The 15,347-nt window shown below is 56.5% G+C and overlaps 2 protein-coding genes across 2 annotated transcripts; one reads left to right on the top strand and one right to left on the bottom strand.

Annotated features, from left to right (window-relative positions):
* The first annotated feature begins 1,369 nt into the window (after positions 1-1,369).
* Positions 1,370-2,916, top strand: CST6 (cystatin E/M). The gene is made up of 3 exons (XM_059932058.1): positions 1,370-1,691; positions 2,228-2,353; positions 2,705-2,916. Exons 1-3 carry the CDS (start codon positions 1,452-1,454, stop codon positions 2,786-2,788), a joined length of 450 nt encoding a protein of 149 aa, XP_059788041.1. The 5' UTR covers positions 1,370-1,451; the 3' UTR covers positions 2,789-2,916.
* Positions 2,917-5,199: 2,283 nt separating this feature from the next.
* CATSPER1 (cation channel sperm associated 1) lies at positions 5,200-14,439 on the bottom strand. The gene is made up of 13 exons (XM_059929973.1): positions 13,804-14,439; positions 13,300-13,717; positions 12,177-12,389; positions 11,347-11,460; positions 11,030-11,186; positions 10,695-10,786; positions 10,404-10,547; positions 10,176-10,239; positions 9,948-10,020; positions 9,750-9,810; positions 8,238-8,313; positions 5,974-6,088; positions 5,200-5,817 (listed from the first exon to the last, which is right to left on the bottom strand). The coding sequence occupies exons 1-13, from the start codon at positions 14,437-14,439 to the stop codon at positions 5,791-5,793; spliced, it is 2,190 nt and encodes a 729-aa protein (XP_059785956.1). The 3' UTR covers positions 5,200-5,790.
* Positions 14,440-15,347: the final 908 nt, after the last annotated feature.

Here is a 15,347-nt window from a genome sequence, read left to right on the forward strand (position 1 = left end):
CCTGAGCCCACAACAAACTTGAGACTGTCCCTTGGCATCCAAAGATTGTTTTTCACAGCTGGGCTGAGGGGGTGGGGTAGTAGCTGTACTGGGCAGTGACCGCACTGGTCCTGGTCTCCCTAGGAGAAATCAGTGCCTTTCCTGGCCCTGGGATTCTGAGAGGCCGAGAATTGGTGGGGGCGGGGGGGGGGATGCTGGATGCTTTCTCATAATATTCATCACAATCATAGCTACCACTTATTAAGCACCAACACTTAGTTGGGTACTGAAAACCACAGCCTGTCCCAAACCTCAGGTAAAATCCTTGGAGGCCCTAAGCACTAATAAGATCTTTGTGTCCCAGGAGCAAAAAGCCCCACCTCCCCCTGGCAACAAGTGATTAAAAGTACAAACGACCCTGAACTCTAAAATACTAATTCTAAAAAGTTCCAACAAAAGCCAGACTTTTCCCGTGTTGACTACTTCAATGCTGTTTTTTATAGATTGTCAGATTATTCCCAAAAACATCATAGCCCTATATTGCTGGTACCTCCAGCATAGGCCCAGTTTACCTATGGGTGACCCAGTCTTGGGCCGTTATTGTCAGCACAACCTTAGAAGACAAGAGTTGTCACATTTCTTCAGATGAGGACACTGAGGCTCCCAGAGGTCCAGGGACTTGCTGGAAGTCCCCCAGGCAGTAAATGGCAGAGCTGGGACCACCCCCACACCTCCTTCTGGCCAGTTCTCATCCTTTGGGTTCAGTCTGGCTTGAGAGCACAGATTTGGGTTAGACTGCTGGGGCTCAAAAGCCAGTGTCACCGTTTACTCTTTACCAGTCGGTGTCCTTGGGCAAAATCAGTTGTTCCCTCTTTGTCCTGTTTACTCCTTTGTAAAGTGGAAACATTACTGATCCCCACATCATGCTGGTCGTGAGGGTTAAACAGTGCCCCGCTCTGCGCAATAATGTCTCCTACTTACCTGCTGTTTATACAGCTCCTGGCCTCCCCTAAGCACTTTACTTATTGAATCCTCACAGCAACCCGTTTCACAGAGGAGGAAAGTGAGGCCGTTGAGAGTGAAGTAACTTCTCCAAGGCTACACAGTGGAGACAGTTAAGAGCTTGCTGGTAGCTGTTGTTGGTATTTCACACGTGATGGGCCTCTGCGAATTGTCCCACTGGTGGCACTTGTTGCTGGGGGCTGTCCTTGCCCTTTCCCTCACCGGACTAGGTGTGCCTGGAGGGCACGCAGCGTCGTGATACACAGGTGTGCTGGGGCTGTCCGCTGTCCCCCTCGGCGCCCGGAAGGCGGCCTTGCCCAGGCCCGGTGATCCCTCCCCGCCGGTGGAGGCAGGCGGCAGGCGGCAGGCGGCAGGCGGCAGGCGGCGGGCGGGGGCGGGGCGGGGCCGGGCGGGGCCGCGGAGCCCGTAAAAGCGGCGCGGGCCGCGGCTGAACACCAACGCCGGCAACCATGGCGCGTCCGAGCCTCCTGCTGCCGCTGGGCCTGGCCCTGCTCGCGCTCTACCTCCTGGCGCTGCCCCGCGACGCCCGGGCCCGGCCGGGGGATCGCGAGGTCGGAGAGCGGCAGGACCTGTCGCCCAACGACCCGCAGGTGCGGAAGGCGACGCAGGCGGCCATGGCCACCTACAACATGGGCAGCAACAGCATCTACTACTTCCGCGACACCACCATCCTCCGGGCGCAGAGCCAGGTGCGCCCGGCCGGCGGGGCGGGGCGGGGCGGGGCCGTGGGAGGCGAGCGCGGCCCCAGCCGGGCCGCAGATGGAGGGGGCGACACAAGAGTAATCAGCCTGGCATTTTAATACAACATATTTTTCAACATCCAATTAATTCCAAAACTTCTTGCGGAACAGAATATCTAAATTTCGGATAAGATCCAACCCTGAATTCACACGGCTACCTCACTAGCCTCACACTCGTCCCTGCCGAGATGGGCGAGTTGGGGAGGGGGGGGGGGGTGAGGGAGATGGGGCAGTTGTGTGGACTTGGGTCTAAGCCTCCTGCGTGGCCCAGGCTCTGCCCCTCTCCCCAGGGCTCCCCACCAGAACTGCCTGCCGCCCCCTCCCCGCCCTTCCTCTCCCCCCATCCCAGACCTGAATCCCAAAGGCAGTGTGCTGGATATGTCCTAGGGAAGGTAATGGGAGATGGGAGCAAACGGAGGGAGGTGAGAGGTCCAGGTCAAAGGTTGTCCCCCGGCACCCCTGACCTGCCCCCACCTCTGCCCCAGCTGGTGGCGGGCATCAAGTACTACCTGACCGTGGAGATGGGGAGCACGGCCTGCCGGAAGAATGCCGTGGCTGGAGACCACATAGACCTCACCACCTGCCCCCTGGCCGGAGGGGTGCAGCAGGAGGTAACAGCCCTGCCCCCAGCCAGGCATCTGCTCAGCCAGCGGCCAGCAGCCGGGCCCTCAGGTTGTACAGCTTGAATTGGTCTGGCTGGCCGAGCTGAAGTCTGGCTGAACCTGTCCCTGCCTTCTGGATGACTCAGCCCTGAGACCAGGGCGAGGGTGCAGAGAGGAGCAGACTGGGGCTTCCCCTGGAGTGAGGGGCTGGGCTGGAAAGATCTGGGCTCTGGTCCTGGGCATCTAACTTGATGTTCCTTCTTGCATCCCAGAGCACCGCAGGCACAGGGCTGACTGTTGGGAGCAGGTGGCCTGGGGCCTGGGCTCACCCCTCCTTCTTTCCTCATGATCTATTTGCAGAAGCTGCGCTGTGACTTTGAGATCCTTATGGTTCCCTGGCAGAACTCCTCCCAACTCCTAAAGCACGACTGTGTGACCCTGTAGTAGACCCCTGTGGGCTTGGGGGAGGGAGGGAGCGGGCGGGTCTGGGCAGGAGTGGGCACATCGGTGGAGGGCATGTCAGGTCCCTAGACCATATCTGTGGCAATAAATTGCTAGCACTGCTTCTTGCATTGGTCTCTTCTGAGTGCCTCACTCTTCCTCCCTCTCCCATTCCCCAGTCCCACTCTCGGCAGCTCCCAACAGCCCCCTCCAGCTGACAGGGTGCCCACACCACCCACAGCTGAGCTTCTGCTGTCTCAGCCCAGATGGTGCTAAGGGTGCAAAGTTCAGCTCCCAAATTTGGGGTCCCCCGAACACCCCAGCATCACAGACGTAGAGGAACGAACCTCCAGAGACTCCCAATATTGGCAGAGTTATGGGTTCAGAGACAAAGTCACAGGAGAGGGATGACACCCCAAGACTGGAAAGGGACGGGAGCCAATGAAGACTCTGAGCGGCACCTGAGTTCTGCTTCCTCTCAGTTGCCAAGACGACTCAGAATGGCGCGTGGGAGTTTTAGCCAGCCTGGCCCCAGGACACTGAGCTCTCAGCCTGTGAGATTCTTTTTTTCTTTTTTTTTTTAAAGAAATGTTCTTTTTTTTTTTTTTAATTTATTTATTTATGGCTGTGTTGGGTCTTTGTTTCTGTGCGAGGGCTTTCTCTAGTTGTGGCAAGCGGGGGCCACTCTTCATCGCGGTGCGCGGGCCTCTCACTATCGCAGCCTCTCTTGTTGCGGAGCACAGGCTCCAGACGCGCAGGCTCAGTAGTTGTGGCTCATGGGCCTAGTTGCTCCGTGGCATGTGGGATCTTCCCAGACCAGGGCTCGAACCCGTGTCCCCTGCATTGGCAGGCAGATTCTCAACCACTGCGCCACCAGGGAAGCCCCAGCTTGTGAGATTCTTATACCAGCATGTGGCCCAGAGATGGCAGAGCCCCCGCAGGCCAAGAGACCACGAAGGCTGGACACTGTGGACCACATGCCAGAAGGACTCCCCAGTGCTTTGTCCTGAGCAAGACGCCTGCAAGGGGCTGGCAGGGAGCGCCAAGGGGACCGAAGTCAAATCCACTGTCCGTAGGAGGGATAAGGGGACAGTTGCAATTCAATGTCATTTAAAGAAGAGATGGAACATTTTTTGCGCACCTGAATTTGTGGCTGGAATTAACGCTCGCTACACATGCACACACACACATCCAGAACTTCTCAAGACGCCAAACAGACACACACACAAACCCACCATGCACCCTCAGATTGCTCCCAGACACCACACATATATCCAGAGAAAGACACACATAACCTAGCAAGCCGGAAACACAGACACACACACTCAGAAGCAACACCCCCATCCCGAGGATAACCTGGAGAATACACCCCAAAAGCCACAGCCCCAGGGACACACCTGCCCCAGCCGGAGCTGTTCCTCAGATGCACAGACACACACCCATGCCTGAGACAGGACGGGCAGGAAGCAGCTCCTGTGGGAGCGCGAGGTGTGGGCACCCCGGGGCCCGGCCGCCCGGCCTCGCGCCGGCGCATGCCTGCCTGGCTCCCTGCCGATGCTGGCACTTAATGAGGGGCAGCCCCAGCTCCCAGGCCCTGCCCTCTAGGGCCCTGGGAGACCGTATGGGGTGGGGATGGGGAGATGGCAAATAAACTGACTCCCACCTGGAAGCTTGAGGGGCTGAGTCTGACAGGAGTGAGGGATGGAGGGAAAACTTCCAGCCTCCCGGCGGCTCAAGCCTGTTGGATGTGGCAGCGCAGACAGCCCGGGGGCCTGCAGAGGGGCTGCCGCTGCAAGAGCTCCCGTGTGCCACCGAGCAGGAGCCTCCTGAGTGGCTGCCACAGGGTGAGAAGTGGCAGGAAATGCTTGTTGAATCAGTGTGTGAGGTGGTGGGGTGGGGTGAGGCTGGGTGGCCTCTCCACCCCCGGAATCTGTGCCCAAATCCCAGATGGCATTTCCTCCCCACAGTCTATGCCCAGGCCCTGGGCCAGCCCGCACCCTCGGCCAGGCCAGGGAGGAGACACGCTGCTTCTGTCCGGGGGCCCGGAGACATCACCACTGTCTGGTCCGCACTGGAGGTAGGGGGGTGGCTGGCAAAACTGTCTGTCACCTCTCAGCTCCCACTCCCGGGTTCCGTCCCCGATTCCCTCCAGCTTCACTCTGCTAGAGGTGAGGTGGGTCTCCCATCTGGTGGGAGACCTCCCTCTGGCTGGGCTCCAGCTTGACTTAGTGCTCAGTGCCCCGCTGCCATCTTGGGCATCCTGCCCAGGCTCAGGCTGAAAGCAGGGGAGCTCATCCCTTGCTTTCCTCTAACGGAGGCTTGTCCACTCCACACACACCCCGCCCCCCACCCCGAGGCCACAAGGACTTGAGCAGCCTCCACCCGCCCTCCCCTCACTGAGGCTCTTTAGCCTGACCCCAGGCAGGGCAGGGTATGGCGATGACCTCTGCCTTCGGAGCTCAGGCTGTCGCCATCGAGTTGGCACCCTTGTGCTGGATGCTGACGGTGCCAGTAGGCCTGGGCTCTGAGACCTCATTTCTGGAGCATCCTGGTCCCTCAGGCCCCAACCGTGGGCTGTCCCAGCCTGTTCTTTTTCTCCTGTCTCCTGGGCCAGACGGGCCTCCGTCCCCAAAGCAGGGTGACCGCTCCCTCTCCCTCCAGCACTGAGCCTGGCCCACTTTCCACGTCACCCCGCTGGCTGCTGTTAAGGCCCTGCCAGGCCAGGATGCCAGGCCCCAGTGGGGCAGGGAGGGATCCAAGGACAGAGCCTTTCACCTGAAACACTCGCACACACACACGCTCGAGGACGCACATGCGTGCAGGCCCACAGGTTCCCTTGTGCCTCGGCCCAGCCAGTAAGGACATGGAGCCACCTGGGGTTTTAAAACTGTTGGGGCCCAGCCCTGCAGGCCCAGTGATCTTTCCAGCAGAGATGGGGACTTGGCCCGACCCGGGGGAGAGCTTGCCAGAGGCTGAAGTCTGGACTCGGGCTGCCACTCTGGGGATCACTTCCTGAAGTCCTCTTCTCCAGCCTGCGGGGTGGGGTGGGAGGTGATGGCGCCGGCCCTCTGCTTCCCAGAGGCCCACACCGCTGTTACTCAGGGCGGCTTCCAGGCAAAGCCTCCGGGGCCCGGCCTTCCAGTGCCCTCCCCCTCCATCTGGCTCCTCCCAGGTCCCGCCTGGTTCACCTCAAATGCGGTGTCCACAATCTCATCTATGACAGCTGCCTGGGAGCGGAATTTCTGCTGAAAATGCTCCACCCCGGACACCAACTGCAGGAAGTGGAACAGGAGCTCCCGCTGCCTGAGGGCGGGTGGGGGGAGGCAAGGCTGGGCCATCTCAGCCCCCAGAGCCCCCTTCTCCCCCCCCACTCACAGCACCCCATGCCTCCATTTCCAGCCACGGCACCACTTTTCTGTGTGTATATTTCCTCCATGGTATATTTCCTTTTCCACATATCCGCCCCCTGCTGCCACCAGCTGCCGGTACCACAGGGGGTTCTGATGATTAAACTGTTTACCTCCAAACCACCCATCCCTCCATCCGTCCAAGCTACCCCACACTGACTCATGCACCCACTCAACCACCTACCCGCATACCCGCCTGTCTGTCTAGCCACTGCCTCACCCATGGGACCACCCCACCCTTTCCCTCGACTCACCTATCCCTCCATCCACCTGCTCTTCCCTGGCCCCGCCCCCTACCCCTTCACAGTCAGCCATCCACCTAACCCCCCAGCCCCACCCACTACCCATTCATTAACTCCTTCACTGCCAGCCTGTCTCATCAATCCAGCCATCAGATAACCCTGAAATCAATGAACACTGCACGGTGCTCCGAGGACAAAGAAACAAATAAGAAACAGCCCCTGCCCTTAAGAAGCTCAGTCTGTGGCAGAGCCAGGAAAGCAAACCAAGGGTCTTTACACTTGTGATAAGTATAAACAGAGGACATTGAGGGGCCCAGAAGAGGAAAACCTCACCCAAGTACTGGGGATCAGGAAAGGCTTCTGGAGGAAGCGTCACTGAGCTGAGCTTGAAAGACACTTGAGGGTTTGCTGAGCTCAGACCGGGTTTCTGGTGCGCCAAGGTCTGTGAGCAGCGGGGAGCGTACTGGGGGCCGGGGGTGGGCCTCGGGACGGATGAATTCAAGGTGGAGACATCCAGGGGAGGTCAAAGCAGGGCGCCGGGATCTTAAGCTAAGAGAGACAGGAGCCCTTGTAGGGCTGTAAACTCGGGGAAGGCAGGGAAAGCCAAAACTACTTTTAACAAAGATCACTCTCTAAATCATTAAAAAGAAAAAGGAAGGAAGAAAAAAAGATTCAAACAAACAAACCAAACAACAAAAACAACGACCACTCTCAGTGGAGGTGGAGGTGGGCCAGTGGAGAAGAGTTTGGAGGCCTAGAAACCCCCAGGGAAAGCATCACAGAGGAACCAAGGCCCAGCCCAGGCCAAGGTACGAGGATCTGGAACGTGGAGGGTGGAGGGTGGCCAGGAGGGCGGCCAGGAGATGAAACGAGCAGGATTGGATTTCAGCTTTTCCAGCTCTTGATCACCTGAGCCTGGTGTTGGCAGCCAGAGAACATTCCAGGCAGAGAGAACAGTGTGGGCAAGGGCCTGAAGGTGGAGAAGTATGTGCTGTGCTGTACGTAAAGCCAGGATGTGCTGGAGGTGTGGGGCGGGGCTGCCATGATCACGGAGGGCTTGGCGCTCAAGCTCTGTCGGTGGCCAAGAGGAGCCTGGAAGGTGCCAGCAGTCAGGCTGGTTTGGAGCCGGTCTGGACGAGGTGGGGCGGGGCCCAGCTTTCGGGGAGAAGGCTCTCTGGGGAGCCAGGCCTGAGAGCCAGGGCGCAGGAGTCTGTGTCAAGGACCCCTGGCCATGAGCACAGCCACGAGTCCCCAGCTGTCCTGGCCCAGCCGGCCACTCGCGTTGACACCTGCCTCCCAGGCCTTTACCAAGCTGTTTCCCGACCCACCCTCCTCATCCCTGAAGCCAGCTGGAGTCCACCCACCCTACGTGGCCCCGCGAAGGTCTTTAGAGGGGGGCCCTCACGGGCAGGTGCTAGTCTGTGTCCTCTTTGGGCCTCTGGAGTCCTCGCAGAACCTGGCCCAGAGCAAGGATCAGGGATGCTTCTGGAGCAAAAAGATGAGCAGAGCCCCTGCTCCTGCAGCCCCTGGCCGCTGCCCTGCCCTGGGCCCTCGGCCTCAGAGGGGCTCTCATGGCCCTTCAGGTGCTGCTGGTGGGATTCTCTTGGTGGTACCAGGTGACTCTGAGTGAGCAGAAGCCACTCAAGGCCTCCACATCCCACCCACAGGCTCTACATAAGCCTTAGGGCTCTACCGCCCTTCCAGAGAGGTGGGCAATGCCCCTTTCCCACGGCGGCCCACCGGTCTGGCCCCCGGACCTCTCCCCTTAGACCTGAGGCCTCCGCTCCCTTTGCATCTCCTTACTTCTCAGTCATGCCTCCGAATTTTTTCTCAATGAGCTGCTTCTGTATGGTGTGTCCACTTATCACCTCTTTAGGCTCTGGATGTAGGGAAAGAAGGGGGAGGTCAAGACGCTGCCTGGATTGAGAGAAGGTGGAGGAAACCCTGTGTGTCATGGAGATAGTTGAACAGGAGCTAAAGGGGGTTTTGTCCAGGATGACCCCAAAGAGATTGCTTCTCCGGGCATGGAGTGTGCTTTGTTTGTTTGTTTGCCCATTCAGCAGGCGTTCCCTCTTCTTCTGGTAAAAGTCTCCCAATTTTCCTGGGGAACCACACCCACCCCTTTCGGTGCATGTTGCCTAGCTGGGGTTGACCCCACCCCCCAGCTCTAAGGACATGTGACTCAAGCCTGGCCAAGCAGAATAGCCTATCCTTTCAGCTATAGCGATTGGTTCAGAAATAGGCAGGTGACCAACCTGAGCCAAGGAGATCCATTTCTGGGACGTTGTTTGAACCGCCGGGAGAAGAGGACCCCTGCTGGGAGAGCTTGGGATACTTAAACTGTGAGGATTTGGGACTAGAGTTGCAGGTGGTCGCTTTCCCACCACAAAGGAAGAGCACCCTAAGCACAAAACCACACAGAGAGCCACAGAGCAGAGAGCTGGAAGGAGACCAAATTTCAACCATCATTGGGTCCTGGATCCAGCCGTTCCTGAAAGCCCATGCACTCTCAAGTTCCTAATAATTTGAGACAGTTAATTCCTCTTTTTGCTTAAGCTTTTCTGCACTGAGTGTTCATGATGGAGAGGGCAGGTGAGGGGCCAGGTGACCCCTGAGGGCCCTTAGTCCTCTGGTGTTGATGATCCTAAGAGTGGGATTCTGGAGCTCAGATTCTAAAGTTCTGAAGGTCTTTAAGCAGGAGGCAAAGCAATTGGCTCAAAATCTATTTACCCAGAAAGTCAGGTGTGCAAAGATGAATATGTACAGAAAACTTCATTTTTATAGACTCTCAATTCTTATAGACACTTTGAGTGACTCTGGACGAGTGTCTATAACACCTTGACAAAAGCCTCAAAGGCAGTTGAAACCACCTCATATAAGACCAACTGCTATAAACTTTGTAAGTTATTAACAGAGACGAACGTTTGGTGAATCATAATTTGGCTAATTAGTTGTTTTGCAAATGGGTCTTTCAAGAATTGACTATCAGTTTAATTGGTTGTTGGCGGTTAGTCGTGGAGCTTTTTGGACCAAAGTTCTAAGCTCTGAAAGTTCTTCTGAGTGTCAGGTTCTAAGACTCTAAAGCTGGGCCTCGGGAATTCCCTGGCAGTCGGTCCAGTGGTTAGGACTTGGCGCTTTCACTGCCGGGGCCTGAGTTCGATCCCTGGTTGGGGAACTAAGATGCCTCTAGCCGCGCAGCGTGGCCAAAAATAAATAAATAGATAGATAGATAGATAAATAGATAAATAAATAAATATATACATAAGCTGAGCCTGGAGCTCTGTGCCTGCCTGGAAAGAAGCGGGGTACTGGTACCTGCTTCGATGAGCTCTATCAGTGAGTCATCCAGTAGCTTCTCATGGATCTGGGAGGCCTTCTGCGAAGAAGAGGCCTCAGTTCTGCCAGAGCCCCATGTCTGCCCATCCCTGGAGCACCTTCCTTCCTTCCCTCCAGCTTCTGTGTCCCCCTCCCTGTGCCTTCCTGATTGGTCCCCCTGCCCCACTCCCTCACTACCTCCTGCTTCACTTTCTCCAGGCCTTTGAGCAGGGCCATCTGGAAGTTATCCACCAGGACGGCAATCACCAGGCTGGGGGGGTGGAGACAGGAGGAGGCTGGAGGGGAGGCCCTGAAGCCTCCTCTGGGTTCACCGTGGCAGAACCATGGTGAGAGGGGAGGGGAGGGGATGCCTCGGGGTTAGGCTGGGGGAAGTGAAGCTGGGGAGCACAGGCGTGGGGGCCTCACTTGAGGAAGATGAAGTACTGGATGATGATATATATCATGAGAATGGGGATGATGTACCAGGCACCTGGGAGAGAGGGGGTCATTCGAGCTGTGAGTTCCTTGCCGGTCCTCACCACACCCCTGCCAGCAAGCCTCAGAAGCCCCACTTTGCAGATGGGGTAACTGAGCCCTCAGGGTCTGCCCACCCAGCCAGCCCCTGCCCTCCACCCAGCCTGAGGCCTGCCCTACCCTCGGCTCGGCTGTCTAGGTAGATGAGGGACCAGTCGTCCAGGGTGAGCAAGGTGAAGAGGGTGAAGATGGTGGTGAAGATGTTCTGGAAGCGCTTGGGGTCAGAGTAGCGGAACAGTGCCCGGAGCACCACAGAGAACAGGACTGGCTGTTGAGGACCAAACCAGGCTCACAGGGTCCTCTCTCCCCTTCTTCCTCTCTCCCTGCCACCCCCAGTTCCTGGTCCCTCCCCCCAGCTCTGTCCATTGCAGCACCTCACTCTCCCAGCCCAGCCCCCGTGGCACAGGATACAGAGACAGGTGAACATGAGGATGAGGATGGCGGTGATGGACGGCAAGGACCGGGCCAGGGTCCCGGTCACTTCCTGGAGACTGGTCAGGAAGCTGTGGGCAGAGGTTGAGAGAGAGGCTGAGTCAGTGGGGTGGGGATCTGTGTCTAGCAGCTGGAGCTGATTACAGATTTCAGACTGCTGATTACAGGGGTGGGAGGTCCCTGATTTGCTAGTGACTTGGGGTGGGGGGTGTCCCAGACCCTCTCTGGAAAATAAAGAGATTGATCCTAGTGGATGGCAGGAAAAGCAGGCTGGAGTCTGCAGCCTCCTTGTGGGCAGCTGTGGGTCCGCTGACCTGAGCCTCCGCAGGACCCGGATAGCTCGCAAGGCTCGCAGGCTCTTGAAGACCTTGAAGATGCGGAAGATGCTTTGGTTGTAGACCATGCGCATGGAGGAAGAGTTGACCTGCATGAGCATGAAGTCCAGCACAGCCATGACCATAATGAAGAAATCTACAGAAACAGGGGCACCTGGGTGTCATGGGCTCCTGCCCAGGCTCACAGACCTCCCAGCGCCAACACCCCCTGCTCCTGTCGCCCCTGGGCAGTTCAGGGGCTCCCACTACACACAGACACACAGACACACACACACACACGCCCCATCCCTACCCACCCAGGTTGTTCCAGGGGTCCAAAAAATACTTGAGGCCCAGAGCAATGATTTTGAGCACAGCTTCCACCACGTAGATGCAGAGGAAGATGGAGTCCAAGGCCATGAAGTACCACTCTGTGGGGAACACGGGGGAGGGGAGTCTCACTCAGGGGTCTCCCCAGCAACCCAGCCCCTCCTTCCTCCTCCCCACTGGAACCTCACCCTCAGCCATTTAGGGAGAACCTGACTCTGCCCAATGTCTGTGTGTCTTAACTGCACTTTTCTTGCCTATAAAATGGTGATAATCACAGTCTGCCTGATAGAATTTTCACAAGCATTAAATGCTTTTCACATAGTAAAGGGCTTAGAATGGAGCCTGAAACAGCTTGCAAGAAACATCACTCTTCTTCTTCTCTCCTTAGTTTATGGGCCCTGTGGCAGGTCCTTACCTTCACTCTGCTCCCCAGGGTTTTAGGGACCATCTTCCCAGGTTTCCCACCCTCATCCCTCCAGGGCCTCCTGCTTGCACAGTCTCCTGGCCCTTCCAGCCGACCTGGGTTCTGGGCATCCTTCCGGCAAAGCAGCATACTTAGAGCTGATGCACCACCTGGTGGCTATAGTCCAAAACAGCATATCCTCAAATTTATTGGGCTTTTGTGTCTCTGGCGGGCTGGTTGACTTCAGCAAAACTCTCTGAGCCTCACTCTACTGCTGGGCAATGCCGCTTACTTCCCAGGGTGAGGATCAAATGGGATAATGAAATAAATCACCCGGCACTTGGTCCGGCCCCCGGGAGGCTTGGGACAACATCAGTGGCCTTCTCCATGTGAACAGGGCTCCCTGGCTCTTACCACCCCGGACCTCGACTTCAGCGAAGGTCTGGGCCACGAGCATGATGGTGTTGAGGCAGACGATGAAGACGATGAAGCCTTCAAAGGCCAGGGAGTCAGTCAGTTTCCTGAGCATTCTTGAAAGGCCCCAAATGAGGTGGCTTAATTTTTCCCACAACGAATAGAAGAGGTCCTCAGTGTGCAGCTTCTTGTGGGTTCGTGAGGCTCGGCCAGCTGTAAAAGGGCCAGAAAGCCAAGCCCATGGGGGAAGGGGACACGGGGATCCGGTCTCCCTCCCAGGCTTGCCTGCCATGAGCTCACTCGGGTGCCTCCATGCTGGTCCTGCGCTGGTATAGGAGCCACAGGCTTGACTCCTTCCCCGACAGATGCCAGCTTGCTTGGGATTTGGGGTCTGCTTGAGCTCACGCTCCTACACCTCCATGCTTTTCTTTAGTCACATGGCAACTTACACACGGAAGACCCGATCCTCCTCGCCACCCCATCCTCTTGGTAAACTCTCCCTCTCCCTCCAAGATGCAGCTGAAACATCTCCCCCCATTGGCTGCCTTTTCTGCCCACAAACAATTAGACACTCATCCCTCACTGCTTGTTTGTGAGGCTGATGCCGTGTTTACGGAACTACCAGGGGCCAAGTTTGGGGGATCATATGTTAACAGCCAAAGTCCCTCCCTGCCCTCTAACCAGGCCCTCATTCAGGCACTGGTTCCAGCCTCTGGCCTCAAGAAGCTCACAGTTCAGTGGGGGAAACATGGATGAACAGAATCCACAGTGGTAAATGTTCTGATACGGATGATAGACCCCTCTCACTGGGTAGTCTGGGATTGGTTGTATAAGTGATCACCCCCAGCTTTCATACTAGAGAAGAGGAAATGTTCGAGAAGTGAACATGCGAATGAATAAAGCAGTGACTGCATGAACCAACAACCGACAGTCTGGAGAAGTGCCTAATTCCAGGAATAAAAGATTGGATGATGAACAGTCAGGCGAGTGAATAGCCAATGGGATACACCTGCAGGTGAGAGCAAGCCTCATGATCTGCGGAAGGACGTGCAGGGCCTGACTCAGGTCTGGAATCTGGGCCAGGCAGGTGGAGTTGGGGGGTGGGGGGCGAGCCAAGACTCACTTTTGCGCTTCTGAATCTGCTCGTCTTCTTTGGGCCAGCTTTCCGAGGTTTTAGAGGAGGAGCCCTGAGGATGGACTTTGCTGGAGGTCTGGGCAGGGTGTGAGTGCGCTGTGTTCAGGGAACGAGCCAAGCTGAAGGCTGAGCTCTGTCTGTCTGGCTTGCTAGGTTGGGGGGCTACTTGACGAGAATAGGCAGGGGCGAGGGAGGCTGAGGCCACGCTGTGGGACGCGTATGGGCCAAAGAGTTGGGAGCTACCACGACGGTGCTCCCCATAGCGGTGATCTCGGAGGAGGTAATCACGAGGTTGTGCGCCGTGCTGGTGCTCTCCGTGGTGGTGCTCGGCACCGTGGCCGTGGAGGTGCCCGTCATGGCGGTAGGACCCCGTGGAGGCAGGCCTTCTGTGGTGATGGGCTTCATGCTGATGGTGCCCGCCATGGTGATGGGCCTCCCTGTGCTGGGCAGGGCTACCAGAGCGGGAGAAGTCTCTGTGGTAGTAAGGCTCACCTTGGTGATAAAGCCCACTATGGTGGGAAACCTCACTGTGGTGGTGAAACCCACCATGGTGGTGGGACTCCCTATGTTGGTGGGGCCCCCCATGGTGGTAGGACTCTCTGTGTTGGTGGGGCCCCCCATGGTGGTAGGACTCCCTGTGTTGCTGGAGTCCCCCATGGTGGTAGGACTCTCTATGTTGGTTGAGGCCCCCACGGTGGTAGGACTCCCTATGTTGGTGGGGCGCCCCATGGTGGTAGGACTCTCTGTGTTGGTGGGGCCCCCCATGGTGGTAGGACTCCCTGTGTTGCTGGAGTCCCCCATGGTGGTAGGACTCCCTGTGTTGGTGGGGCCCCCCATGATGTCTCCTGCTACCGTGGTGGTGCTCATCATCAAAGTGGTCCTCACCATAGGAATGGTGGGAGATGAAAGTGCCACGGGAAGTATCCAGGAAGAGGGATGAGGAGTGGAGGGCTCCACCATGATGGTGGGCCTCACCGTGGTCAGGGGAGTGGTGGGGGTGGTGGGAATGGTGGGAGAAGGCATTGTCATGGAAGTCTTGAGATCCACCACGATGAGGGGATATGCCATGATGGTGGGACTCACCATGGGGATGGGACACCCTTTGGTGATGGCGGTGGACTCCACCATGGCCTGGCCTGTGGTGTGTGGTTGGTGAGCTGGGGTGAGAGAACACAACCGAGTCATCAGTGTCTGCCTCACTTTGAGCCTTTTCAGCCATCGAGGGTTGATCCATGACTATGCTGTGAACCCTGGAATGAGGAAAGCTCAAGATGTGGGCCTAAGAACCCTTCCTGGATTGCCTTTCTCACCTAAGCCGTGGCACTGGGGCTTCTAGGAAAGCCTGACTTCTCATGGAATTCTCCCCTCTATGATGTCACAAACAGGCCCCTTAGCAGGCTTAATTCCCAAATGCCTCCTCCTGGGCTACAGTCCAGAATCAAGGATCAGTGTGTCTAACCTCCGCAATGTAAAAGGACAAAACTGAGGTCAAGAAAGGGGAAGGGACTGGCCCAAGGTGACCCAGCAGGTCAATGGGAAAGCTGGACAAAGAATTCCGGGGTGACACCATAGGCCCCAGCAGTTGCTTTAGCTCTGGTACTGGAAAAAACTTTAAGAAGCCAAATGGTCCAGTCCCCAGTTGTACCTAGATAGCAACTGGCTCTAAGGTTCAAACTGCCCAACTCCACTGTAAGTAGGTGTGTGACCTTGAGCTAGCTGCTTAATCTTCCTATGCCTCAGTTTCTTCCTCTGTAAAATGGGGATAATAACACCTACCTCAAAGGATGAAAAAAGTTAAGATATGTAAAACTTATACTTACAGCACAATAAATGTTAATTAGTATCGTTATTCTCTCCTTCATCATTGACAGGGATGAAGAGGAAATCCCTCTCTTGGGTTATTACTAAAATAAAACCATCAGCCATTATTTACTGAGGACTTACTTTAAGAACTTTTTTTTCTTTTTAAATTTATTTATCTATTTATTTATTTATGGCTGAATTGAGTCTTTGTTGCTGTGCGCGGGCTTTTGTCT

Source organism: Balaenoptera ricei, chromosome 8, assembly GCF_028023285.1.
Source record: "Balaenoptera ricei isolate mBalRic1 chromosome 8, mBalRic1.hap2, whole genome shotgun sequence".
Taxonomy (NCBI): domain Eukaryota; kingdom Metazoa; phylum Chordata; class Mammalia; order Artiodactyla; family Balaenopteridae; genus Balaenoptera; species Balaenoptera ricei.

Excerpts from the sequence above, each read along its gene's own strand:
- CST6 (XM_059932058.1), top strand. The coding sequence starts at position 1,452 with ATGGCGCGTCCGAGCCTCCTGCTGCCGCTGGGCCTGGCCCTGCTCGCG. Across the intron at positions 1,692-2,227 it reads TCCTCCGGGCGCAGAGCCAG|CTGGTGGCGGGCATCAAGTA; the intron begins GTGCGCCCGGCC and ends CCTCTGCCCCAG. Across the intron at positions 2,354-2,704 it reads CCGGAGGGGTGCAGCAGGAG|AAGCTGCGCTGTGACTTTGA; the intron begins GTAACAGCCCTG and ends ATCTATTTGCAG.
- CATSPER1 (XM_059929973.1), bottom strand. The coding sequence starts at position 14,439 with ATGGTGGAGTCCACCGCCATCACCAAAGGGTGTCCCATCCCCATGGTG. Across the intron at positions 13,718-13,803 it reads TAGTGGGCTTTATCACCAAG|CATGAAGCCCATCACCACAG; the intron begins GTGAGCCTTACT and ends GGGCACCATCAG. Across the intron at positions 9,811-9,947 it reads TGGAGAAAGTGAAGCAGGAG|AAGGCCTCCCAGATCCATGA; the intron begins GTAGTGAGGGAG and ends TCTTCTTCGCAG.